Source organism: Nannospalax galili, unplaced genomic scaffold (assembly GCF_000622305.1).
Source record: "Nannospalax galili isolate Female #2095 unplaced genomic scaffold, S.galili_v1.0 scaffold286, whole genome shotgun sequence".
In the NCBI taxonomy this organism is placed as follows: Eukaryota; Metazoa; Chordata; class Mammalia; order Rodentia; family Spalacidae; genus Nannospalax; species Nannospalax galili.
In genome coordinates, this window is record NW_008359442.1 from 882,957 (window position 1) to 892,620 (window position 9,664).

A 9,664-nucleotide genomic window follows, 5' to 3' on the forward strand; every position below is an offset into this window, starting at 1 on the left:
TAACTATTCAGTCATAAAAAGAGGAAAATTCTGCTATTTGCAACAACCCCCATGAAACTGGAGGACATTCTGTTCAATAAAATAAGCCAGGCAACACAAAGACAAAGGTCACATGATTTCAATTGTACATGGAATCTAATAAAGCTGACCTATAGGAGTAGAGAACAGAATACTGTATTACTAGAGGCTGGGAAGCAGGAACAGAAGGAATGGGCAGCTGTTGATCAAGGAGCACCAGTTTCAGACAGAAAGGGTAGGTTCAATATCTGTTGTATGGCAGGATGACTTTAGTCAGTAATAATGAATTGTGGATCTTCAAAATAACTACAAGAATACTTCAAATGTCTAACCATAAAAAGTGTTCAGTAAACTTAGTGATAGATATGCTAATTAACTTGATTTAGCCATACCACATCGTATACAAGGATCAATATACCACATTTTACCTGGTAAACGTAGAGAATAGTAATATGTCAATAAAAGTAACAGTAAGGAAACATAACAAAATAAAAAAATAAATTAAGTTCCTTATTCTAAAAATTATTTTGTAACTGAACCACTTGTCCCCTCACTAATTTCTTTTTAAGAAAAGTTTCCTTCAAATAGTACACATAGTTACTTCCCAAGCTCATTAAAAAGTAATCAAGAAATGGAAAAGCCATTCACTTTACCTTCCCATTAACCCATTGAGGCCCCGAAGACAGACATCAATGATCCACCTCATAACTGCAGCAATCAAACTATCTTTTTAAATGGCTCTGAGCTCTTGTCGGAACTGGGGAGCCAAGGCTGCCCACAGAAATCAGTGGCATCTGCTGCCGCTCCTAGCAACAGTGAGTCCAGGCTCAATCAGGCCTCACCACAACAGGGAACTGGCCTCTCCCTGCCACCTCCCAACACCAACAACAAAGGAATCAGCAGCTTCCCATGTTCCCAACCCCTTTCTAGTTCCATTTTTGTTCAAAAGAGCACTGGCTGCCTTGGAAAGCAAGCTTCCAGAGTCAATTTTCAGCACTATGAGAGAAGGATTAGGATGAAATAGAATCCAACAGGTAAATCCCCAAGTACAATATTGAAAATTTATCCCTTTGTGTCACTGCTAAAAACTGGCAGCCACCTCCACACCTTCTTGGAAGTGGCTGCCTATAGAGTCTACAGCAGCTTTCAAACAGGATGGCAAACCTCAGATACTGTGAATGGAAAACCCACAGTTTATTTAAAAAAAAAAAAATCATGTCTACTCAAATTCAGCCATAGATGGCATAAAAGAACTGTTGGGGGAGTTGGGCTTTTTATTTTTGTTTTTGTTTTTTAAGAAATGATTTCTGTCTAAAGTTCAAAGTGATTTCAGAATCAAGATACAGAAAATTAAGCCTCTTCCAAAAGGTTTAAAAGCTCAAGTTTAGTGCTGCCTCAGCAAATACAGTGTTTGCTATGCTTTGGAGTCTCCAAACCAGCATGCACATTTTAAAGAGGAGCATTTAAATGACCCAGAAAGACGTCTCCTGTGGCATAAGTGCAACCTGTTCAGAATATGTATTGAGACTTTGGTGAGGGGGTGGTAGGTCACAGATTCATGCTACTACCCACAACCTAATGGGTAAAAAAAAAGTCTCAAAATAAAGGCACACTCATAGGGACTGGAGCAATCCCCAGGAAGTCTGTTAAGGGACTTGGAGTTTCTCTGTCGGTTTTTAAATTTTCATTCCTTCCTAGACATAAGCTATTAACTGGATTTAAAAATCATTTGGAAGCCATTTCACAAGTGATCCCTGGTAGGAAACAGCATATTCAAGGTCAAAGTCAAAGAATCTCTTTTTATCCAATACAGAACATATTTCACCCTGGCAACTCAGCAGCCCAAGGACTCGACTGCTAGCTTCCTTCTGCCCTAGCCCCTCAGGCCCAAGCTCCCTCAGGCTTGCTTTGGCTGATAACTGTAGGAGAAAAAACAAAACAGTATGGGGGCAGCATGCATATCATTATTTTAGAGCAAATATCAGGTCTTGTTACCTGCCCCATAGCCAGCACTCACTCTAATATTGCTGCAGAGCCCTTTCTCCTCCATAACTGTCTGCTGAGTTGCCCAGACAAAGCAGTTCCCCAGCGTGTAGTGACCCACCGTTCATGCCACTGTAGACGTTCCGGTGATGCGGTGAGGCGTCCTCTTGTGCCTGCCGTCTGAGGGTGCCCTCCCTGCTGCCCCCTCCGCTGCCTCCGCTGCCTCCGCTGCCTCCACTGCCTCCTACATGTTTGTGGTCAGGGCTGCCCCCGTAATGCTGTTTGAGATGCTCTGGGCTGGTGCCCCTGGCTCTGGGAAGGTGCTCCAAGCTCCCACCAAGGGCATGTTTCTGAAGATGCTCCGGGCTCCCTCCACTGTGCCTGCCATGTTCTGGGCTACCCCCTGGCCTGTGCTTCTGGAAATGTTCAGGGCTCCCACTCAGCACATGTTTGGGCAGCATTTCTGGGCTGCTCCCTGGATGCGGGTGCCTCTGCTGCTCGGGGCTGCCCTTGCACAAAGGTTTGTGGTGCTCAGGACTGGGTCCTTTCAGTGCTTTGGGGTGATCTGGGGTCCCGGAAGCCCTGGGTTTCTGTAGATGTTCCGGGCTGGTGCTCCTGTGTTTGGGGTGCTCTGGGCTGCCTTCACCCCTGGATTTCTGCAGATGCTCAGGGCTGCCCCCGCTTGCATGGTGCTTGTGGTGGTCTGGGCTGTCGGTGCTGCCAGTGCTGGAGGTACTGCTGCCATCGCCCACATCTCGCACATAGGGCGCAGTGGAGGCCACCAGCTGGCACAGACTGGCCTGGCTGTCGATGGAGCAGCGGCTACCGGCACATCCGGCGCCTTTCTCCTCGTCCAGCAGCACGCAGAGCTCCTTGAGCTCCATGTTCTCCTTCACCACCTCCTCCTGTTTCACCTCGAGCTCCTTCAGCTTCTGCAGGTACAAGGCCACTTCCTTGTGCATCACTCCAGCTGTGTATCGGCCTAATCTCTGCCACTCTCGGGACACCCTCTTGCCTTTCTGCCGGTCATCATCCAGGAAACAGCAGAGGTCCCTCAGTTCCTGGTTGTCCTCCTGGAGTTTCTGGTTAATGTCCTGAAAGGAGAGACAGGCATTCAAAGGAGGTAGACACAGGTGATGGCATCAGGCCCAGATTTCCCCTAAGGAAGGTGCCTAGAACTGGAGAACTGCCTAGTGTGTGGGGTGAGAGGTAGCAGAATGCTGAAGGTTTGCAGCTATGGAATGAAAGGTAAACTAGTAGGTATTAGTTATGCTCCGGGTAGAATAGAAAACTTGCGTTATTTTATCCACTTTTTCACCATAGCACTTAGGGGATGATAATGATTCTTCTACAGGGGACACTAGGCCTTACAAAGTTTCACTTGACCAGTATTTAAGGAGTAGCCAGTGAATAAACAGGAAATTAGTCATGAGACAAGGTTTCCCTGCCCACCCTAAAGAAATAACAATGGCCAACATAATTGCTCACACAGGTAATTCCAGTACCCAGCACCACAGAGGCTGAGCAGGACCCTCCCTGGAAGTTGAAGGCCCACCTGGATAGCATAGAGTTTCAGGCCAGTCTGGGCTATAGAACGAGACCTTTGAGAAAGAAAGAAGAGAGAAAAAGTAAAGAAAAGGGAAGAGAAGAGAAAGAAGGAGGAAGAAGTTGCCTGTGACATGCATAGGTGTTCTGAAGCAGGAGAGCTTTCAACAAAGCCAGCAAAACACTGCTTAAGGTTTTCAGACCTCAGCATGTGATAGGAACAGTCCCCAGTCACCACCACCACCACTACCACCACCACCACCCAGGGAAAGGCACAATCGCCCTCTAGTGGCATTTCAGTCCTGCATCTCCACCCTTACTGGCCACACTCACCTGGACATCACCCAGGCACACTGAGCTGTTGATATTCTAATATTCTTTCCCAAATTGCTCCCCTTAGCAAATGCCACCTCCAGCTGCTCCTCTGCTCTTTACAGGAACACAGGGGTAGCCCTGGCATCTCCTCCCTCACCTTTCAAGAAGCCTGAGCCAAACAAGTCTTAAGCCTGGTATGGTAGCACACACCTTTAATTCCTGCACTCCAGAGACAAAGGCAGGCAGATCTCTATGAGTTCAAGGCCAGCCTGGTCTACGCAGTGAGTTCCAGGCCAGCCCAAGTCTTTAGAACTTGGATGTCCAAAACTTAATCTTCTTACTCCCCTGTTAAGAACTCTTCAGATGTAGTGCAAAATCTCTCAACTCTCACAAGGCTTCAAATGCTCTGTTTATGTCTCCAGTATGAATAATTCATTCTAGTGAAGAGGGGTATTAAAAAGCAAGTCTAGGGGCCAGAGAGATGGCTCATCTGTTAAGGGTGTTCTTATATATAAGGCTGTTCTTATAGAGGATTCAGGTTTGGTTCCACATGGTGGTTAACAACACATCAGTAATTCCAGTTCCAGGGAATCTGATACCCCCTTCTGGCCTCTGTGGTTACTGGACACATGTGGTGCACTTAGATATATGGTAAACACTCATACATAAAATGAGAATAAATAGAGATTTTAAAAGCAAGCCTAAAAGGCAATAGCATGTAATGGAAAATGCTAGGGGTAAAAATTAAGCAGTTCAGAAGAATTACATTTTAAAGAGAAGGCACTTCTGCAGGGAAGAGATGCATTTGATCAAAGATCTGGGTGAAATTAAGGAGTGAAAGATGATTCCAGGAGAGACCTGGCAAGTACAAAATTTCTAAAACAGTGGACACCGATGGGGAGGCCCGTGGCCTGGTTCAGGTGGAGGAGATGCCAATGGCTTAGACACCCAGAAGTAGCAAGATGACCACCACACACAGAGAAGCCAATCCTGATCCCACCAGCCATTACCCTCTCTCCTCCCAATGCTTTCCTCATGTCTCTACACAACTATCAGGCCTCATTTTACATCCCTCACCCATAGGAAAGCCCACCTCAACCTGAAGAAGCCTAAAGAAGGTCTACTTCTTCCCCTCAGACCTTACTTGCACTGATTACAATGTAACCACATATAAGCGTGCCTGTTCATCTCTATCACCTCATATATTCCCTTACCCTGTGCATCCATAACACAATACCCCCATATAGACACCAGAAACTTGGTACACCATTCTTTTTCAACTCATACCTATAGCAAAAGAAGCACCATGGTTTGATATGGAGGAAATGAGGGTTAGTCCTAGAGAGGCTACCTAAGGCTAACCCTGCTTTACGAAACCTGAAAAACTCTGGACTTGCAACTCCATCACCCAATCCAGAACTAAAGTACTCAGAGAATGAACTTAACTTATTTTAAACCTTGGTTGATACCGACACTACCCTTGATATTAGCTAGAAAACAAACTTTAAACCGTCTGTTACCCATGCCCTGTACTTCTGATGGTTGAAAGGCTAGAGGTGGAAGGAAACTTTGAAGCCAGAGGAAGGTACCAGGGCAGCTCATTCAACTCCAGCTCTCACTCAGCACTCCCAGCAATTCTGCCCCACTCTGGCCAATGCTTGTCTCTTCTGCCTGCTTCTTATGGCCATGTTAAGCCTTCCCTGTGCCACCGGCCTCCTCTACTTGCCCTCAGCCCCTGCCTTCATCTGCCATAGTCCATTTTCCCTCACTAACTCTGATCTAAGGACTCCTTGGCCAGACTGGTCTTCACAAAAACACTTTCTTCATGTTCAACCCCTCCTAACTACTTTGCCAGGGAATATGAATTAATCCTTTGGCCAGGGCTGCCTTTCTACCTGATTATGTCTATGCATTCCAACCAGAAAATCTCTTCCTCTCACCAATATGAACTTACACAAAATGAGAGATTTCTCTGATAAATGTGCCCTAGCACTAGAGTACTACCCATGAACGAGATGACTCTCCTAACCAAGGCGTAATGCCTTTGACACACTTGAGCTTTCATTGGACATCAGCTTCATCCCCTCTCATGGAGGGAGCTGGCAATGTGGAAAGCAGACGTCTGATGGTTCTGTATAAGCAACATAATTACCATAGTACTTTGCATACAGTGGACACTTAATATGTGTTTATGGACTCATCAATTCTTTAAAGCCCTAGGCCTATGGTCTACACAAGCTAGGGCTGTAGCTACTAAGAAAGGATTTCATACTGTTTTCAGCCAGTTTCTGCTATGTTACTGCTTTAGAGGGAATCAGAGGTTGCGGATATTCAGAGAAAATAATACCAACCAAAATCAATCTTGATAAACTTCAAAAGTCATTCAACATTTAGTTCCATCCTGGCATTTGACAGGAAGTTCAAGTCATGTTCTTCATCTGAATGAATTTCCATCTGAAAACACTTGGATTTGTCTGCTGCAGCTACTCCTGACTTAGCCAAAACTAAAGGACTGGCACTATCATGGGCTTTTCCTTAGGAAGCCAAAGGGATGCTTCTCAGTATTCCAGAGGGGTGGGTGGGCAGGCTGGCCTGGGCCCATTCACATTTATCACAGCTCTTTCCTATTACTAATTTTCTTGGGAATATTATTTCTCTCTGATTCTAAGCTATTTTCTTCACCCTCTGATGAACAGCTAAGCAACCAGCTTGAATTAATAACCTTGTGAGCCAGCTCCTTCAAAATGGCAGGGTCCATATTGAGGTCACTGGAGTAAAGACCTCCAGGCAATGAACCATCCATATCACCCCTCCCCAGTTCTTGCCTAGATCCCCACAGTCCACATATCCTACAATAATTTCCACAGAGTTATTGAGTTATTATGTTTATTCTCCTAATGACTGAAATCTCTAGGAAATGAATGAATGAAAAACTCTTCCAAGCCATGTTATATTTCAAACTATGGAAGAAGACTAAATTGGAGCATAAAAAATGAATCCTGTTGCCTAAGAAAGTCAGATTCTGGAGACACCCATGGCTATCTGTTTATGCTTTCTCCTGATGACGGTAACTACCATATTTTGTAGTGAATTCCAATATTAAACCTTCCCCTACATTGCTGTAGCTTATTCTCACAACACCCTAGGAAATACCTTATTATTCATATTTTGTTAAGGAATAAAATGTGGATCTGAGAAATTAATTACCCAAGTTCACCTCCCTGGCAGATGAGGATTCTCAATTTGAACCATTTTTTGAAATCGTCTCCCACGCTTCTAGCCTGCCTCTCAATTCCCTAGGGAGCCTGGTACTTAATAAATACTCCATTAGTAATGAATTAAAACAAGAGAAAGAACCAAGCCCTGGGATTTTGACTGTGGGAGTATTCCCAACTTCACCCACTCTGGGGATTATGTGGCAGTGGGTTTGGACCTGAGGGAGCAATCTCGCTGGAACCCCCACACAGGTGAGCCTGGGACATCCAGACCCTCCCACTCCCCTGAGTCCCAGAATCCCAAAGATGGATCCCTGGGGCAATTAAGGAACAGCTTCTATTGCCTGACTCCCAATGGGAGTGAGAGTGGGAGTGGAAAGAGACAGGAACAGTTTGTGCCTGCGGGATTTGCTCCTTGAGGTTCTGGCATTGATTTCGTTTGTGTCTGGCTTCCTATAAACAAAAGCAGAACAATGAGAGGAAGGAATACCAGGAGGCACCCGGTGAGCTGTACTAGAGGAAGTTTGCAGTGCATGCCGGCTGGGCGGTTCCTGGCCATCGGGTCCACTAGAGTCTGGCACAGCTGCTGACAGGCAGAGCTCTCCAAGGAGAAAAGAAAGTTCGTGGGGTTTCGGTCCCCTCTATCGTAACAGCACAGGGAGATCTGGCTCAAAAACAATGCATCACTAAGGACGCATACCAGCACCTTCTACACTGAGTCCCTTGCCCACACCCATGCGGAATAAAACTAATAACCAACTGGCAGGGAATTGAGCAGGCGAGTGAAGCAACTCCAGGTCACGCCAAGAGAAGTAGGGGAAGGAAATCTCGGGAGCTGGTTGGTGAAAGGCTTAAAAGCAGAATCTAAGCTCCTCTGCACCCTGCACAGGGTCTCAAACACAGGCTCCTCTGGTGGTGGCGCCCGAGGCTTCTCTCCTGGCATCTCCTGTTCTCCACCGCGGTGCCCTTTCTTTGCCCTCTGCTAGCCAGAGAGCTAGTGGCGCCAGAGCAGCTACACCCCGACCCCTAAAGGCGAAGAAGGTCTGTGCTCTCTAGCTCTCTAGTCTTTTCGCCTTGGTAAATGTAACTTAATTTCCAAAATCACCGACTTTCCGGGGTCCTTAGGAAATGAAAGGTTCCAAGCGCTCATCTTCTCCCTCCCTGACTTTCGGCATCCTTAGCTCCTGCTAGTCTAGTCTTAGAAGACGCCAGCGCGCCCCGCATTGGGAAACGAGGGGGAGCAAAAGACTCCAAAGTTTGGAAAACTTTCCTAAGGGCATGAGATGGAGGCAAGGGGTACCGACTGGGAGAGGGGATAAGCTCACCTGTTGGAGCGGAAGTTTGCCTGCCCCCCGCCTCCCCCGGGTGCCCGGCTCCCGGTCCCCAAAGCCCAGCCTGCTCGCCAGGCCCTGTGCTCACCTTGAGCCCTCGAATCTCGCCGAGGTGCAGCTGCAGGCGGCGGTTGACCTCGCGGATGAGGTTGCTGTGGTCCAGCATCGCGCTCACCTTCTCGGCCTCGGCGCGCCTCAGGCTGCGGATCAGCTCCTCCTTAGTCCACTGCAGCAGCTCCTCATCCGACACTTTAGACAGATCTTCCACGACAGCGGCGGCCGAAGAGCTGGCGGGGGCCGAGGGACAACTTTCCGCCGCCGGCGCCGCGCCTGCAGCCGCCTTCGACATGGTATCCGCGGTGGCAGGTGCGTGTGGGTGGAAGAGGCGAAGCGACACGCGAAGGCGCTGGCGCGGCTGTGCGGCCTCCGCCCACACCCCTATGCGCTGGGAGAGTCAGCGGCACCGCCCGGGGACCGCTGCCTGGGTACCGCGGGGATCACGCCGCAGAGCCATCCTACCTCGCCATCCCTGCGCGCGCACCTGCCAACCCCGGAGGCCTGACAGCCAGCAACGGGCGGCTGCCGTGGCCCGTCCCAACTCCGCGCAAGTCCATGGTGAAGGACGCTGGGAAGCGGTGGGGACACCCAGAGGGCTGCGCCTCAATCCCCTGCCCTCTCCAACGCCCTCATCGAGACTGTCGCCCCCCCACGCTCTGTCACACACGCGCGCGCACGCACACGCCCTTTCCTCCCCCTTGCCCAGATGCCGCCCCAGGCTCTGCTGCTCTCTAACCCCCAAGAGCGCACCGGACTCCGGCTTCCCCCGCGGCTGGAGCAAGGGGAGCGGCTGCCCTTCCCCAAGGCTGCACGCGGCGGGCGGGCTGCGATCCCCCGGCCGCCTCTCCTAAACTGCTCCGGAAGAGCGCAGCCCGGGAGGGGAGAGGGTGGGGGAGCCGCAGGAGGAGGAGGAGGCTGGCGCCCCGGACGCCCGCATCCCGCAGCACCTCCCGCACCGGGCAGAGGCGGCTGCCGCTCGGCTGCCACTGGGGTCCCTGAGCGGTCTGCGCTGTCGCTTGGAAGCGGGGTAGGGCCGGGGGCGCGGCTCAGCGAGCTCCGGGATGCAGGCGGGGCTGGAGTCTGGAGCAGGTGCTGAGCTGAGAGTTGCTCTGACATTGCGAGGCTCGCGCGCGCCACCGTGTGACCGAAGACGTTCCAGCCACAGCCCCTCTCCCCACCCCATCCCCGCCCCAACCCCCA

General features: G+C 49.5%; 1 protein-coding gene across 6 annotated transcripts in view; it reads right to left on the minus strand.

Moving 5' to 3' along the window:
- The window catches only part of Ccdc85a (coiled-coil domain containing 85A), a 233,633-nt gene extending 224,333 nt beyond the window's left edge, over nucleotides 1-9,300 (minus strand). For 2 of the 6 annotated variants that reach the window (XM_008822989.2, XM_008822994.2), the window contains exons 1-2: nucleotides 8,496-9,300; nucleotides 2,123-3,095 (exon numbers count right to left, since the gene is read on the minus strand). In XM_008822989.2, coding sequence (XP_008821211.1) covers nucleotides 2,123-3,095; nucleotides 8,496-8,756 — 1,234 coding nt within the window. In that variant the 5' untranslated portion in view covers nucleotides 8,757-9,300. The remainder of the gene's footprint in view (nucleotides 1-2,122; nucleotides 3,096-8,495) is intronic. The other 4 variants (XM_008822992.3, XM_008822990.3, XM_008822991.3 and 1 more) reach the window with 4 other exon arrangements.
- Nucleotides 9,301-9,664: the final 364 nt, after the last annotated feature.